At 40.4% G+C, this 17822-nt stretch overlaps 1 protein-coding gene, 1 non-coding gene and 1 pseudogene across 2 annotated transcripts; 2 read left to right on the top strand and 1 right to left on the bottom strand.

Annotated features, from left to right (window-relative positions):
* Positions 1-335: 335 nt before the first annotated feature.
* Positions 336-3402, bottom strand: ELP5 (elongator acetyltransferase complex subunit 5). The gene has a single exon (XM_043969391.1). The coding sequence runs from the start codon at positions 2574-2576 to the stop codon at positions 1707-1709; it is 870 nt and encodes a 289-aa protein (XP_043825326.1). The 5' UTR covers positions 2577-3402; the 3' UTR covers positions 336-1706.
* LOC122730308 lies at positions 2949-3055 on the top strand. The gene has a single exon (XR_006353492.1). It is a non-coding gene; the product is annotated as a U6 spliceosomal RNA (small nuclear RNA).
* A 7-nt stretch (positions 3403-3409) lies between the features above and the next one.
* Positions 3410-17822, top strand: part of LOC122728876 — a 122758-nt pseudogene continuing 108345 nt past the window's right edge.

Here is a 17822-nt window from a genome sequence, read left to right as displayed (position 1 = left end):
CAAGTGCAGGACCCTTTCTAGCAATGAGACCTAGCTCTGGGCTCACAAGGATCAAGTTTGTGTCTGGATGGAGCCCAAATACCAAAGCAAGGGCATCAGGCTCTCTTGCACATCTCTTAAATCTTTGGTTTGGTTAATGTTTAGAGGCTACCCAAAAATAATTAATAAGATTCCTTATAGAAAGAAAATGTTATCAAGTAGATTTTATATAAAAATATATATTAAATGACATATTTTAATATAAAACATATTATATAAAAACGTATAGGGTGACTATTTCCTTTACCACAAGAGAAATGTTTAAAACAAGACTCAAAAGCATACACTGACCAATATTTATAGTAATTTGTAATTTTTATTATATTCTCTCATAAGATAAAGGCTGCTAGGAAACTCGTGGGATTGCTGAACAGTCAATCTTCAGCACTTTCATTTTACATCTGTATTGTCTGCTCAGTTCATTTAAGGTACGTATTTTCTACCAAGCCAAGCTCATCTTGTCAATGGTTATTTTTTCTTCTAAGAAATATTGTCCAAACAGAAGTACTTTCCACTGGGCAAATGGCACTTGATTTTTGAAATCACACAGATTCTTGAGCTTACAAGATTGCTGAATAGGAATATTCATCTCAGAATTAATGTTTGGTGACCACTGCTCAGGATAAGAAACACAAAGAAAAGGAAGCAAGAGCATCATGTTTTAATTTCAGTTTTACCTAGACAGTACATGCTCTTACTGCCACGTATGAGCAGCTGCAAAAACTGCTGAGGGAAGAGCAATTGCTTGAAAGTCTGAGGTAAAGTTTGAAGAGTCCTGACATACTTGAATATCAGGAAGAGAGTGATCAAGAGGGTGGAGTCACTCCTCTCAAAGTCTACTGAGTAGGTTGGCTCAGTGGCCTATCATCTTTGGCATACCTAGGCCCCCTTCCCCACCTATCACAGGGACTAAGGGACCAAATAGGAGCTTTTATTCCAGCATATATTCCTGAGCAAGAGACCAACGCTCATGTGTCATTAGAACTGACTTATTATGGGGCCACTGGAAGAGGCTAGGAACCACGTTCAGCTTCATAGGAAGTGCCCTAGCCAGAGCATACGTGTTACTGGCAGTGGCTAGGGTATAGGCCCAACTCCATGGAAGAGCCCCTGTCCAACATATCTGAGAGCTTCTCTGATGACCACTGTTACACTTAACCTGCACAGAAACTCACTTTTGATACTTGCCCCTCCCCCCTCTACATTCCAAAGATTATTCTCTTTAGCACCAGAAACAGATTCAAAATAAAAGTTGAGCATCTCTACCTTCTATTAATGGTTTTAATCTTTCCATTCATAATGAACAGTAGTCCTATCCCTCCTTTGATTCTCCTTTTCTTCCAAATTTAAACAAACTCAGGCCCACTGATCAATAACTAAGCTGGGTATAGTGAAAAAATTTATATTCAATTATTTCTACAGCAACCACTTCTGTGCCATCTGCTCTCTGATAGACTGCCTAAAAAAGAGAGATCCTAGCCCTTTCCCAGTTACAACTGTTTAAAGATACTGTACTATATTTAAGGGGTAACATTTTTCAAAGGCCATTTTGACTATATCAATTTTTGGCTTACACACCGACTTTAAACCATAACCTTCAAACTGCTATATGAAAACAGTACAACTCCAGGATCTAGGCCAATGCCTCGCTAGATATTCCGGATTCATTAGATATCCAGGTCATTGTCTGGATCTTCCTCATCTAGGTAGTCATCCGCATCAGGCTCATAAAATATCTGGCTGGTGGAAGAGGCTGGTGAAGGACGAAGCAAAGACTGTTGCTTTTCAGAACTGAAATGGAAGGGCAGGGCCAGCGTATCCCGGGCCTCTCTTTCCTTCTTGGACAGGTGGAGGTTAAAGGTCAAGTCTGCCATGGCATCCACCGTGGGAGTGGGGGGTGTTCGCTGGGGCTGAGCCTCCAAAGGAGGTTCCTTCTGGAACTGCAGGCTGAAATCGGGCTGGATGGAGAACCAATAAGTCTGCTCGATGGGGCGATGCCTGGGCTTGGGATGGAGGACGTGCGCAGTGGTCCTGCCCAAGCTCCCCGCCACCGTCACCTCCACCTGAGCCAGACTCCTTAAGGCACCCAAGGGCCCCGGGCCGTGCACGTCCTCATGCAGCAGGCCAAGCACACGGACCCGTCCAGGATGGGCTCTACCATGGCCCAGGGCCCTCAGCGCCTGGCACAGGGCACTGCAGGGGGCATGGAGCAGCAGCCAACTGAGGGAGTCCACGGCGAGAGTGCAGGGGCCAGGGTCTGCTCCCCTCAAACATGCCCTCAGGCTTCCCAGGGGCCCGCCGTTCCCGGCACAGCCCTGGGGGTCTCTGAAGACATCGTGGTACACAAGCCGGCGGTTCGTATCCGAGTCCAAGCCTTCCCTGAAAGCCTCCTCGCTTACCTCGCAGCCCAGCACCTGCACCTGCTCTCCTTTCAGGGCGACTTCCCGAACCAAAGCCTTCAGCAGGCTCCGGCCCTCCCAGTCCACCGAGTCTCGGACCAGTACCAGGTCGTAGCGGCTGCCGAGCAGCTGCAGCATTTTTCCTCCAGCTTCCCGGTTCCCAGTCAGTCCGGCTAAGCCCGGCCCCACACGCGGCTCCCCGGAGGCGCGCGCTGATGGCGTCACAGGGCTTGAGTTCGGATTCCGAGGCGGCGGGTCCTTCCTCCCACCCCCGCGGGTCCCGAAGGCCTCATCAGGTCGCGCACTGTGACGTTGCCGGCCGTCCTCCGCGCGAGAGGCGGGGCTGGAGGAAGGCGCGCTTCCTGATCCCGCGGCTGCAGAGATGATTCTTTTTAGGGAGCTGAAGTGGGGCGGGACGTGTGTAGAGGGACTGGTCAGGGTGGGAAGTTAATACCCACCAGGCCCGGCCTTTCGAAGAAAGCGCCCCTCCCTCCTTTAAGAAAGAATGGGGTGCTCGCTTCGGCAACACATATACTAAAATTGGAACGATACAGAGAAGATTAGCATGGCCCCTGCGCAAGGATAGCACGCAAGTTCGTGAAGTGTTCCATATTTAAAAGAAAAAAAAAAGGAGTGGGGGCAGGGCGCATCCCCGTAGGTGGACTGCAAACCCATAAGCAGCCGTTAGGAGCAGCTGTGATTGGGCATTTGGAAGGAAGGTCAGCAGCCGGTGGGCGCGTGCGCATGTGCCGTACTACCTCTTGGCTTTCTCAGGTTTTCATCTAGGATACCTTTGTTAGGCTCTACGATCCTATTAATAAGCATGGGAAAGCGGAGGCCGCCAGGTGGCGCAGTGGATAGGACTCTGGACCTCGAGTCGGCAAGATGTGAGTTCTAATGTGGCCTTAGCCGTGTGACTCTGGGCGGTTCACTTTCAAGCTGCGGCTGCCTTAATTCCCTCATCTGTAAAAATGGAGCTGGTAATAGCTACCCCCAAAGTTTTCTTGAGGATAAAAGTAAGGCACTTGGAAAATCTTAAAGAGCGACATTAATGCTAGTACTTACTCAAATCTGGATGGTGTAAAAAATGTTAGTAGCAATAAAATGATGACGATTGAATTGCTTGAGAGGAGTTATTTGGAGGACCACAAGTTCTCAAGAATGAAAATCTGAAGACACAAAGGGAAAGAATTCTGATGAAGAGAAAGTTGTCTGATGTGGATGCAATAAAGAATAAAAAAAGTATATACAGCAAAGGAAGAACATGTTTGTTTTGAGGAATGAATATAAGTATAAATATAATGAATATAAGTTTAAGTTTGGCATGGCCCTGTAAGAATAGTGTCAGGAGGGCTGATTTTCAGAAATAGAAAAAAAGTCCCCCCAAAAAATAATAGAAAAAAGAAAAAAGAAGCCTGAGACTGGGAAAGGGTTTTGATTTTATTGACTACACATACATAATAAAAGACACTCAGACACTAGTATAGCCCTGGGCAAGTAACTTAACATCTGTCAACCTTATTGTCCTCATCTGTAGAATGGGGATAATAATAACATGAGGGTAACCCACATTGAATGGTGGAAGAGCAGGCAGATGCCACTCACATCAATAACTGGCACTAGCCTGAGAAGGATGTTTCTAACTCATTCACTGATGAGCTGAAATCCCTGTTTCTGGAGATCCAAGTACAAGGTGAAGAGGGCAACCATGAGGTGACAGAAGTGAGCAAGCTTACTGGAGAGGCATCAATCAGCAATCAAAGGCAAACATCTTCCATGAGTGGGCCATCAAAATGAACTAGACAGGTACTCTTAAGTCAGGAGTGAAATACAAGGGACATGTGGAGATCTCCAACTTGTTAGATAAAAAGGATGTCAGTGAAGTGGAGGTCAGTGTGAACCTTGCCCAAAATGAACCTGACACAATCCTCTTGGCCTTAATGATGCAAGAAGGTGTGACAGATCTGAGATGCAGTGGAAACTTAGGTCAGGACTCTTAGAACAGAATTCATACAGGACAAGATGTTACTTACTCTGAATGGTGAGACAGTAGATCCATCCCCCCAACTGCCAGAAAAAGCTGGAGTCCAAAGTCAGACCTGGTACTTTGGCAAGTCAACCTAAAATTGTTGGTGTTAAGATCCCTACCTGCAAGATCATTGTGAAGGACACTTTCATAACATCACCAGAGTAGCTCTTTAGAATATTTTTCACCCAGGAGATGGCTCAGGACCTTACCCATGTTTTTTCTGTGTTAGAAGCAGATAAGAGTGGAAAGTTTCACTTAATGTCACCAGAGAGTTCTTACATCTGATCTCTGAAAAAACAAGATTGTGAGAAAATAGAGGTTTAAATCTTGTCCTGGTGGACACTTTGCTACCATTACCTGGACCTTTCTTGACATATATGGAGAGACAGAGCTTTTCAGGGAGGGCAAAGTAATGTCCATTTCCAGAGGGAGGGAACAGACTGCTGGGCAGGGCTGATAGCAATATTAGTTTGATAGCATCAAACAGACTTTTGCTATGGGCATGCTTATTTTAACTTTAACTTTTACAGGGGCCGATGGCCCACCCACAGCCAGCTCTCTACAATCCTATGCTGTGATCTGGCAGGGATAACACCTTTCCAACCAAGGATAGCAACCGTCCCAACCACTACTGTGAAGTCTAAGCCCTTTCACCATTCATATACCATGAGTTGTGTATGTTTTCTACTAGGCATGATCAGACAATTAATTCTTTTAAGTGTACATATACTAAATAAACATAACTTAAAAAAAAAAGGTTCCAGGGTTTATTGTTAGGATAAAATGAGGATATTCGTAAAACATTTTGTAAACCTTAAAGTGCTACATAAATGCCACAATAACTACAACAACTACTACTACTGCTACTTTGCAATTAACTAACTATTAATATTAAGTAGGTCATTAACTATTTTATATTTCCCCTCCAGTAAGCCAAGTGGGTTTTTTTCTTTCCCTGTGGTTTGTCTCTTTCTGGATGACACTTCCTGAATATTCTGCTGCTAACTTTGCTATGCTTTTGCCTCTGTAACTTCTCTGATAGCTGTTACCAGAAAGAGGAAAGATTCCTAATGCCTTTGAGATCTCACAAGGGCTTGAACCAAAGGAAAGAAGGCAGAAATAGAAGGTGGCCCCATCTCATCCCCAAAAGACTTGCTGCCTTATACGTTCGTGGCCAAGCCCTCTACTTCAGGCCTCCTGGGAGCTCAGCAGAGAGGAGAGGCCAAGATTGCCCTTTTAGTTGTAACCTAAGTCCCAAAGCCCATAGGTATGGGGTTCTCATTGATAGATAGCAATGTCCTACACCTGCAAGAGGGGCAGGGCAGAGTTAGTGAGAACAGGAAAGAGTGCCAATCTCTTTGAGTCTCTTTAGGTATTTTGTAGTCTATTGAATCTTTTTGGCCTCTGGAGTTGCTTTGCGTGCTTCTAAGCTCTAGCTTCAAGAAAGAAGATGGAGGGGGCAGCTAGGTGGCGCAGTGGATAGAGCACCAGCCTTGGAGTCGGGAGTACCTGAGTTCAAATCCAGCCTCAGACACTTAACACTTACTAGCTGTATGACCCTGGGCAAGTCATTTAACCCCAATTGCCTCACTAAAAAAAAAAAAAAAAGAAGATGGAAAATATCAACCCTATTTCAGGTTGCTGAAGGAAAAGACTGGGAAGAATCCAACAAGAGAAGAGCTGTCAGTCTCCATCACATCCCATTTCATCTTGCTATACTAGAGACTTTGGGGGAACTTTCCCCTGGGTGAGATCTAGGATCCTCAGATGGTTGAGCTTAGTTACCTCCCAGTGGGAGACCTCCGTTCGCTCTTTATTATCTGGGATATATTCCTCATATGTATACGTCTTCTGATTCTGTTTTGGCCAGACTTGGACCAATGGGTTTCTTTGCTACCTTCTCTGTGTTCGTTGTGGAACTGGTATTTAGTGGGAGGAGGGGGTGTTAAGCCTTGGATATAAATCTTGGGGAAGGAGGGGTCTTTCTTCCTCTTCCCCCCATTAATGAGCAACATTAGAAGTTTAAGTTGACTCTGAAAAACATGTGCTCTAGAACAACAATATTTAAAAGACAGATAGATATAATTCTAGCCCAATACCCCACTCCTCTCTTCTGTGAACACATTGGCCAATCTTCTCACCCCAACGTCCTGCTTCCTTTCCTGGAAGGAAATAAGCCTCTCTTGAAGAAATGTCAGAGGGAGAAGAGGCTGAAGATGACTATTCTGCCTCCCTTCAAGCCACAAAATGACATCCTCATGCTTAATTATGGGGACAGCTCTTGCTACATAGCCTTTGGAGTTCTGGCTCAGCTGTCAATTTTAAGCAAAGCCTCATGGATAATGAAAAAAGTTCTTTCATTATAGCTCTCCAAGGAAAAGTTATGTTACAAAGAATGAAAGAAACATTAAGCACCCACTATGTGCAAGTCATTTTGTTAAGCATTTTTTTTTTTGCGGGGCAATGGGGGTTAAGTGACTTGCCCAGGGTCACACAGCTAGTAAGTGTCAAGTGTCTGAGGCTGGATTTGAACTCAGGTCCTCCTGAATCCAGGGCCAATCCTTTATCCACTGTACCACCTAGTTGCCCCATCTTGTTAAGCACTTTACAAATATTTCATTTGATCTTCACAACCCTTGGAGGGGGTGCTATTATTTTCCCCATTTTACAGTTGAGGAAACTGTAAATGGTTTGCCCAGGGTCTCCTAACTGGTGAGGGTCTGAGATGGGTTTTGAGCTCCAATCCCACTGACACCAGGGTCACTGTAATAACTAACTGCCTCTAAGGGAGCATTCAGTGGTCCTGGTGGTGGAGCAGTAGCAGGAAATAACTAGCAAAGGACTTCAGAACTTAAAAAAGCCCTCTTGAATAAACTATAGCATTCTCTTGATCAGTTACTATCATCTCTTTCACATACAACTGCATTCCTATACTGCCTTTGAGTCTTTTTCTTCAACAATACTTTTTTTTTTTTTGGTGGGGCAATGAAGGTAAAGTGACTTGCCCAGAGTCACACAACTAGTACACTAATAGGTGTCAAGTATCTGAGGCCGGGTTTGAATTCAGGTCCTCCTGAATCCAGGACCAGTGCTTCATCCACTGTGCCACATAGCTGCCCCAAACAACACATTTTAAAAACCTTTTTGTTGTCCTTAGATTTGTCTGTCAGCCTCAGCTCTTTCTGAGCTTTGGCACCTCTCATATGATTTTTATTGTTGTTGTTGTTGGGTTTTTTTGGTGAGGCAATTGGGGTTAAGTGACTTGCCCAGGGTCACACAGCTAGTAAGTGTCAAGTGTCTGAGGCTGGATTTGAACTCAGTCCTTTGACTCCAGGGGCCAGTGCTCTATCCACTGCTCCACCTAGCTCCCCTGGTCGATGATTTTTATAGACCTTTTGTATTATCCTTCCACTAACTTTCTTGCTACTGGTTGAATATCTTAAGGAGAAATACAAGCACAACAAAAGAACCCTAAAGTGAAAGATGATTCTCTGTGCTTCTACATTAGTTTCTTTACAACATATTCCTGGGGTCAGCTAGGTGGTACAGTAGATAAAGCTCCAGCCCTGGATTCAGGAGGACCTGACACTTGACACTAGCTGTGTGACCCTGGGCAAGTCACTTAACCCTCATTGCCCTGCAAAAAAACCCCCCAAAACCAACCAAACAAAAAAACCCCAAACATATTCCTAATCTCTGTCCTTTTATTCCTCCACAGACTTTTCCTCTTGATGTCTTTAGAATTCTATTTATTTAGAATTTTATTTTATTTAAGGGTATCTCCCCTCACAGAATTTTTCATGATGGGATCTCCTCTAGTTTTCCTCTGAACCCTGTAAAATCTAGTCCCCCAAAGTCTAACATGCATGTTAGACTTTTCCCTAGTTTTCTTCTCCTCTATCACGAATTTTAAGATGGAACGGTTACTTTCATTCTAAGATTTCCATGATTTTGACCTTCAGTAACCAGTTCCTCGTTTAGGGCAACTAGGTGGTACAGTGGATAAGAGTGCTGGGCCTGGAATCTGAACTACTCATCTTCCTTAGTTCAAATCCAGCTTCAGACCTTTACTAGCTATGTGACCCAGCATAAGTTTCTTAATTTTGTTTGCCACGGTTTCCTCATCTGTAAAATGAGTCACAGAAGGAAATGGCAAACCACTCCAGTATCTTTGCCAAGAAAGCCCCAAATGGGGTCATGAAGAGTTGGACATGACTGAAAACAACTAAACTAAAAACTAAACTAAACTAAACTAAATTAAACAACAGCAACAAAAACCAGTTCCTCCTGGTTGGTGAGAATAAATCTAGAATAGCAGTTCCCTTCTTTGCCTCCAGATTTTAAAGGATTAATTTATCAATGGAGCCAAGGCAATATTAGATGATCTGCTTTTGGAAAAGAAAGAACTTTAGCGGATGTGCAGATAATTTGAATCCTTTAACACTACTACAACATTCCTGTGTGGCAGTTTTGTGAGCTGTTTCCTGAACTCCTAATTTACTTCCTCTTCCTGTTGAAATCATCTCTGATGCCAGTCTTGATTACATTTTCTGCCTCCATTTATCTTCACCCAAATCCTCTCCATCATGCTTACATTCTTTGGTTCTTATTTCCCTTATATGAGTACAATTTTTTTCAGTTTTGCTTTATTGTTCAAGGAAAATGTGGGAATTTGATTCTCTGTTGGATAAAACTTAGTTGATAGTATCTATATAATGATTACATTAGTTTTATATGCATCATGGGAGTTGAGTTGAAAAGATACTCAGAGGTTAAGTAGTTAAATCGATACCTGAAAAATAGTCCCCCCTATATTTCCAATAAGAATCCAGCTTTCATGTTCAAATGTTGTCATTCATGACTTCCTTTTTTCTTTTATTTAAAAAATTTTCTTTTTCTTTTTAATTTTTCCACGATTAAGACATATTAAGATATCTTTTTTGATTTCCAAATTTTTCTTCCTACCCTCTCTTCCCTCCCTACTCCTGAGGCCTGCAAGCAATTTGATATAGGTTATACATTACTATCATGTTAAACATATTTCCACATTAATCACAACAAAAGGAAAAAAAAGCAAGAAAGAATAAACAAGAACAATAACAAAAAAGCAACAAAAAAGTGAAAATAGTATGCTTCAATCTGCATTTAGACTTCATAGTTCCTTTTCTTAATGTGGAGCACATTTTTCATCATAAGTCTTTTGTTATTGTCTTGGATCTATGTATTGCTGTGTTACAATGTTCTCTTGGTTCTGCTCATTTCACTCAGCATAAATTCATGTAAGTCTTTCCAGGTATTTCTGAAATCCACCTGCTTATCATTTCTTATAGCACAATAGTATTTCATTACATTCGTATACCACAACTTGTTTAGCCATCCCCCAATTGATGGGCATTCCCTCAATTCCCAATTCTTTGCTATCACAAAAAGAGCAGCTATAAATATTTTTTGTACATGTGGGCCCTTTTCCCCTTTTTTATGACTCTTTGGATATAGAGCTAGTAGTGGTATTACTGGGTCAAAGGGTATGCACAATTTTAAAGCCTTTGGGGCAGGGTTCCAAATTGCTCTCCAGAATGGTTGGATCAATTCACAGCTCCACCAACAGTGCATTAGTATTCCATATTTTCTACATCTTCTCCAACATTTATCATTTTCCTTTTCTGTAATATTAGCCAATTGGATAGGTGTGAGGTGGTACCTCAGAGTAGTTTAAATGTGCATTTCTCTAATCAGTAGCAATTGAGAACATTTTTTCATATAGCTGTAGTTAGCTTTAATTTAATCATCTGAAAACTGCCTATTCATATCCTTTTACCATTTCTCAACTGGGGAAAACATTTTCTTATTTTACAATGTTAACCCCTTCCCCTATTTACCCTATACTGTCCCTTTGGAATAACCTCCCAGAGAAATATTCCAGTCATAAATCTCATCCCTTCAAATCTCAATAATAAACTGGGTGATCAAATTTGCCTTTTTATATTTGGGTCTCTAGGTCTCCTTACTTGTTATTCACTTTGTGCAATAGATATCTGAGACCACTGAAGTTATTGCCTCCCTCCCTCCCTCCTTTCCTTCCTTCCTTCCTTCCTTCCTTCCTTCCTTCCTTCCTTCCTTCCTTCCTTCCTTCCTTCCTTCCTTCCTTCCTTCCTTCCTTCCTTCCTTCCTTCCTTCCTTCCTTCCTTCCTTCCTTCCTTCCTTCCTTCCTTCCTTCTTCCTCCCTCCCTCCTCTCCCTCTTTGGAAATATTTCACTGAGTTGTACAAACTTTCTGTCAGATACAAGGTACAAAACAATTCTACAATATATTTGGAAGAAAGCAGAAATAAATAGTGCCAAATTCTTGTTTACATACTGTAGAGTAACTCATTTCCCTCTCTCTGTGATGTTCTTTTCTACCATCCTGGAGGTCCTTTTGCTGTCAATATTATTTATTTAATCATTTACAGTCATTGATATCTCTGCTTGGGACTCCATCATATAACATCAACATGTGTTTCTTGTGTAACTATTAAAACCTTACTGGTAGAATATCAAAAAGAATAAACAAAAAGCTGTTGGAATTTTCAATCAACTACTCAGCTGCACACTATTTCTCCAAGTTCTAGTTTAGATACTTCTAAAGCTTTAGGTAAAAGTCTGTGTGATAGACTGAAGTGAATATATAAGAAAAAAGTCATTCAACTACAAATCACAGATGTATGCATGCACACATGTATGTATACATGCACATATATAATTACGTGATAACTATGTTATATAATAATAGTTATAATACACATATGCATAAATTACAGGTGTGATTTTAAAATATCCATGTAATTTTAAAATTCTTAAAAATTACCAAGATTTAAAATAAATAGTAAACTTCATTTTTTTCATCATTTGTGCTTCTTGGACATCTCCACCTATGCTATTTCCATTGGACTATATTAAAACAATGATCCTAACTTTCTCCCAGTTGGAAAATTGGATTCTGTCCCTGGAATTATCCTGGGCTTTGATAGGTCAAAGTCTATGTTCCACCTCTTCATAGTCAGTCCTTCCTGGATATTTCCAACCATACCACCTCCCATTTCCTTTCCTTCCCCTCCCTTCTTCTTCATTCTTCATTCCTTCTCTTTTTCTCTCTCCCCTCCCTCCCTCCCTCCTTCCTTCCTTCCTTCTCTGTCCCTTCTTCTCCCTTCTCTCTTTTTTTTCTTTCTTTCTTTCTTTTTTTTAATTTTTGGTGAGGCAATTAGGGTTAAGTGACTTGCCCAGGGTCACACAGCTAGTAAGTGTGTTAAGTGTCTGAGGCCGGATTTGAACTCAGGTCCTCCTGAATCCAGCGCCGGTGCTCTATCCACTGCGCCACCTAGCCGCCCCTCTTTTTCTTTCTTTATCTCAATTTTATTTGTCTTTGTAATCTATTATCTTATGTTGAAAGGATAATGGATTGTTTTCAGGTACAATCATGGATCTTTACATTAATATTTCTCCTATAAATTCTTTGAAAAAGGTCTAGAAAAATGAATTGATTTGAGTTCACCTTTAATAACTTAATAATTGGTTTAATAGTCAATAAGAGTATCTTGTATGGTTTTATTGGTATAGGGAACTTCCAGCAAGGACACTTCAAAGTTTGCAGCTCAGTAACTCATTTATAGAGGGGCATTTTCCTGGTACCATTGAGAGGCTAAGCTGCTAGCTCATGGTCACTTAGCTATTATGTTTCAGAAGCAGTACTTAAATCCATGTCTTCTTCACTTTAAGACAAAATTCTATCCATTATACCACACTGTCATAATCATAATAATTATAAAATTAAATAACAAAAATATTTTAAAATGAAATATAGGGATTTACTTAAAATATTGCTGCCCTACCTTCTAAAAATTCCAAGATGGAAGACATGGAAGCAAATAAAATAGAAAAAAGGATAAGTAGTCAATAGATAAGGAAGCAGCATGTTCTAGTGGGAAGAATACTGACTAGAGTTGGAGGAATGAAGACTGGCATAGGCATCCTTCTTAAAATGGAGGTTTGAGGAAGAACCAGCCTATGAGAGGGAGAGGTCACAGAAATGGAGTATACTCCAATGTGTGAAGTCTAGGGGTAGAGTGGGTTTCCAGGATTAACATATTTCTCAGGCATTATGGAGAAAGTCAGGGAGAGTCTAGAATATAGATAGGACAAGATGCCTAGCTGCAGAAGCAGCTGGTGGAACAGTGGATAGGACCCAGTACTTGGAGTCAAGAAGCCCTGAGTTCAAATTTGGTCTCAAATTTGAACTGGTTGTGTGACCCTGGGTAAGTCACTTAAACTCAGTTTGTCTCTTTTGCCTCAACTGTAAAATGGGGATAGCACCTACTTTGCAGGGATCTTGTATAGATCAAATGATATAATATTTATATGTTTTTAAAAAAGCACTTAGTACAGTGCCTGGCATTTAGTAGGCTCTACATAAATGCTTATTCCCTTATTCTTCCTTGCTTCCCACTCCTGAAAGGAAGTGGCAAAATTTGAAACCAGAAGGGAGAAGAATGCTGAAGGTAGAATCACTCCCTTTTAAATATTTACTGAGTCATCAAATTTTTTCAGCTCAACTTCTAATTTTTTTCTTTTTTCTTTCTGTTCTTTACTTTTTTTTTTTTTTTTTTTTGCGGGACAATGAAGGTTAAGTGGCTTGCCCAGGGTCATACAGCCAGTAAGTGTCAATCAATCTTCTAATTGTAAGGGGTTATTCTTCATCTCTCAAGCCTTTAGGGCTAAGCAAGGTGCATATGGTTAGTAAGAAGCAGAAAAGCCAGTTTTGTGCATGTTCTGTTTAATCTATTTCATATATATTTGTATAATTATAATTTGTATGTGATGTAAGCAGAGGGTTGACACATGCCTAGATGAAATGTTTGTGGGATAGTAGTTTCATGGTGAAATGTCCCATTGCTACTTTTCCTCCTGTGATATTTCGTTAATGCATTTATTTTCAATTAATTGTATCTTGACTAAAGAAAAAGGAAATTTGTTGTTGATGAGGCCTCATGGGTTATGGTTTTGAGCAGCTGCTGGCACATAGAGGCTCCTGAACCTCAGATAACTTTTCTGGGAAATCCGTGTTTGGGAGGATGTTACCCAATGCTTCTTGTACAGTAATTCATTACATACATACATATATACATACACACACAGCAAAAGCATATCTATGTCTATATCTGTCTTTCTGTCAGTCCATCCATCTATCCATCCATCCATATAGCCATCCATCCATCCATCATCCACCCATGCATCCATGCATCCATCCATGCATCCATCCATGCATGCATGTATCCATCCATCCACCTATCTATATATCTCTATCATCTTTATTTCTATCTCTTAATGTAGGGTATATGGAGTGACCTGGTTAGACCATGTAAATTATGAGCGTCCATATGAGTCTGTCTAGATGTAGCTCACAGGGAGGCAAGACTAGATAGCTCTTGAGACTCCTCCCCAACTCTTTTTCAAAGGAGACTGATTCCTTCCAGGAGAAACAGGAGGTTAAGGGCCAGAGGCTAGCCACTCTACACTCCTCAGGAAAAGGGCATTCCTGGTAAGACTTATGTCTATCTGTTCCCTTAAATATTGTTAGTCTGGGGAATGTAATTTTTAGGTTCAAGCTGCACTCCTGATTACTGCCTGCTCCTCACACAGGTGTTGGTGAGTAATCAATCTCCACCATAAAGAGAGAGTCCCATGCAATTGTCCTTTTAAGTTGAGTTACCTATCTATACCTATGCATTGTACACACACACACACACAGACACACACAGACACACACAGACACAGACACACAGACACAGACACAGACACAGACACACACAGACACACAGACACACAGACACACAGACACACAGACACACACACACACACACACACACACACACACACACACACACACACGATCCCAACCTGTGGCTTACTTCATTTTGACCTATTGGTTTTAGTTTCTTCTGACTAGCCCTGCTCTGCTGCTACCCATGCCAGGCCATGATAGGCATGGTACAAAATATAGATTTCTCATTTTCTGGGATTACTGAAATACAACACCAGAGTATTAGAATGGATGCCAGCCATGTGGTTGGAATAGGAAAGAGGGAATACTTTTTTTTTTTTTTTTGTGAGGCAGTTGGGGTTAAGTGACTTGCCCAGGGTCACACAGCTAGTAAGCGTTAAGTGTCTGAGGCCAGATTTGAACTCAGGTCCTCCTGAATCCAGGGCCAGTGCTCTATCCACTGCGCCATCTAGCTGCCCCGAGGGAATACTTTGAAATTTGGGAAAGAGATATGAGAAGTCTGGAAATACTAGGAAAAAATGTGAGTAGATTGTTTTAAAATAATGGGGGTACAGAGTTGATTGTTTTCTAATAGAGTAAAAACTGATCTTTGATAAAGGCACCTCAATAGTCAAAATTTTGCCTCAATTTTATTCTTGCCCTGGCTTTCCTTTAATGAAAGGAGAAAGCTTGTTCTGAAAGGAAATGCTTAAATGAGGATTGAGGCATAGGGCAATGATTGCAAGGGCTTTTGAAAAGGAAAAATTAAATTCCTGAAGATTTTCTTTTACATTAGTCTATACAAAATTGTGGGGCTTCTCTTTAAATAGCCTTTTTTTCTTTCAGCTAACAAACATCTGAAGTTGATTTTCTTTAGTTGTGGGAGGATACTGTATTTTGTTCTTTTTATCCACCTTCACAAAAACAATAATACTAATGCAATGAATTTCTTATAAAGTAGCCTAAATATGATTTTATAAACTCATAAAATCTCTGAGTGGTAACACATACTATTCTTCCTATTTCATACTCAAGGAGAGTGAGAAATAGGCAATTTAGATATCTTCTGAAAAACTCTGTTGAATGTCTCATAGGAGGGTTGAATAATATGACACATTTCATTCTGGGATCCATTGCTTCTTAAATACTTCAAAACATTTTTGATTGTGTTGGTATGGCATCTCCCTCCAGTGACATGGATCATAACCTCTTTGTAACTTAGTAGTTCTTCAGAAATTCTGGTTACTGAAAAAAATTCATTACCCTGTGGCTAATCTGGAGATGTGATGTTTTGAACTTAGGTGAGCCCTTGGCTAACAGACATACAATCCATCACCAGGACCATGATGAAGCCTTTCTTACAGGTTTGGTAAGACTGGCTAGAACTTTCAACTATGGAAATAACTTTCAAGAATCCAGAGTTACATGGGGTAGCTAGGTGGTGCGGTGGATAAAGAACCAGCCCTGGAATCAGGAGGACATGAGTTCAAATCTGGTCTCAGACACTTGACTCTTATTAGCTGTGTAACCCTGGACAAGTCACTTAACTCTCATTGCCCTGACCAAAAAGAAAAAAAGAATCCAGAGTTACCTATACACCATGATGAGATATTAGAGTAGGACTTTAATGGAAGAGTATTCTATAAAACATGTAATGTTTATTCATAAATACTTCTTCTATGCTTCTGGTGCCCTCCTACCCTTTCTTCCTATTGTCATTCTTCCTACTATCTCAATTTCTGTCTAAGGATGAATATACAATGAAAAAAAAGGCTAGGAAAATGACCTCCCATGATTGCCTGAAATGCTCACAGAATCACAAAATTTGAAAGTTTGAAGGGACTTCAGTGGTTATCTAGTTAAAACCTAAAATGCAAGGAATCTCCACATAATATACCTATATACTAGTCATACATCCTCTGGTTGAAAACCTCTAGTGAAGGGGAAACCACAATATTTCAAGGCATCATATTCTACTTTTGGAAAGCACTAGTTGTTAGGAAACTTTTCCAGACATTAACTAAAAATTGGCCTCTTTGCAATTTCCACTTATTGCTCCTGATTTTACTTTCTGGGGCCAAATGAATAAGTGTACATGAAGACAGCTATCATTTCTGCTGAGTCTTCTCTTCTCTATGCTAAAATGCTCACGTTCTTTCAATCCACTCTTTTATGTCACAAACTCAAGGCCCTTTTGCTAATCTAGTTTTTTCTGGACAAGCTTAGTTTATCATTATTATGTTTTATTTTTATTTTTAAATTTTTCTCAATTCCATGTAAAGATTTATTTTTTATTTTTTATTTTTTTTAGTGAGGCAATTGGGGTTAAGTGACTTCCCCAGGGTCACACAGCTAGTAAGTGTTAAGTGTCTGAGGCTAGATTTGAACTCAGGTACTCCTGACTTCCAGGGCCCGGTGCTCCACCTAGCTGTGCCTAAAGATATTTTTTGAGTTCCAAATTTTTCTCCCACCCTCTCTTCCCTCTCCCCTTGTGAGGCCAGCAATCAATTTGATATGGGTTATACATTACTACCATGTTAAACATATTTCTACATTAATCAGAACAAAAGGACAAAGAAACACAAGAAAGAATAAACAAGGACGATAACAAAAAAGCAACAACAAAAGTGAAAATAGTATGCTTCAGTCTGCATTTAGACACACGCTTAGTTTATCAATATTTTCCTTAAGCCATAGCTCTCAGAACTGAAAACAGTATTCTAGTTGAGGTCTAATGAGGGCAGAGTTATCACCTCCTTATTTTGGAAGTTATGCCATTCATTGCTATCCAAGCTTGCACTAGATTTTTTTTGTCTGCCACATCACACTGTTGAATCAAAATGTCTCAGCACAGTGCCTGGCATATAGTAAGTTCTTAATAAATGATTATTGTATTGCATTGTATTGTATATTCATCTTGCAGTCTACTAAACCTCTCTCCCTCAGTTCTTTTGCAGAACTGCTTTCTATATCTTCTCCATATTATACTTGTGAAGTTGATTTTTTTGGTACCCAAATGTTAGACTTTATACATCCCATTCTATTTCATTTGTTAGATTCGAGCCAAGGACTCTTGCCTGTCAAGATCCTTTCAGTTTCTGATGTTTTCATTCATTGTATTAAGCTGTCCCTCCTGGTTTGTAGAACCTGTAAATTTCATGAGCATATGATCTGTGCCTTTATCCAAGACACTGATAAAAATGGTAATCAGACCAAAACAAAACATTAGATCTCTGATATGATCGATTAAAGATCTCTGACCCTGTTGATAAATTGAGCCATTAACAACTACTTTTGAATCCATTCCAGTTCTGAGTTTATTTAGCTGTATTATGTAATCTGTATCTATCTTCTCCACCAGAGTATAATTTAATTCTCTACCAGAAACTTGTAAAAAAATGTACACTTATCCAAAGCTTTCTCCCTTCTACTTGTTTAATATTCTTGTAAAATAAAAAGAAATTAAGTTAGCCTGGCATGCCCTGTTTTTGATGAAGCCATTCTGGCTCTTTGTAATCAACAATGTTTTTAATATGTTTACCTTTAATGAACTGTTCTAG

This window comes from Dromiciops gliroides, chromosome 5 (assembly GCF_019393635.1).
Source record: "Dromiciops gliroides isolate mDroGli1 chromosome 5, mDroGli1.pri, whole genome shotgun sequence".
Taxonomy (NCBI): Eukaryota; Metazoa; Chordata; class Mammalia; order Microbiotheria; family Microbiotheriidae; genus Dromiciops; species Dromiciops gliroides.
The sequence above is the reverse complement of the archived record's forward strand: the minus strand, read 5'-3'. Positions and strand labels throughout refer to the sequence as shown.

What these genes read in the sequence shown, in the direction of transcription:
- ELP5 (XM_043969391.1), bottom strand. Translation starts at nt 2,576, where the DNA reads ATGCTGCAGCTGCTCGGCAGCCGCTACGACCTGGTACTGGTCCGAGAC.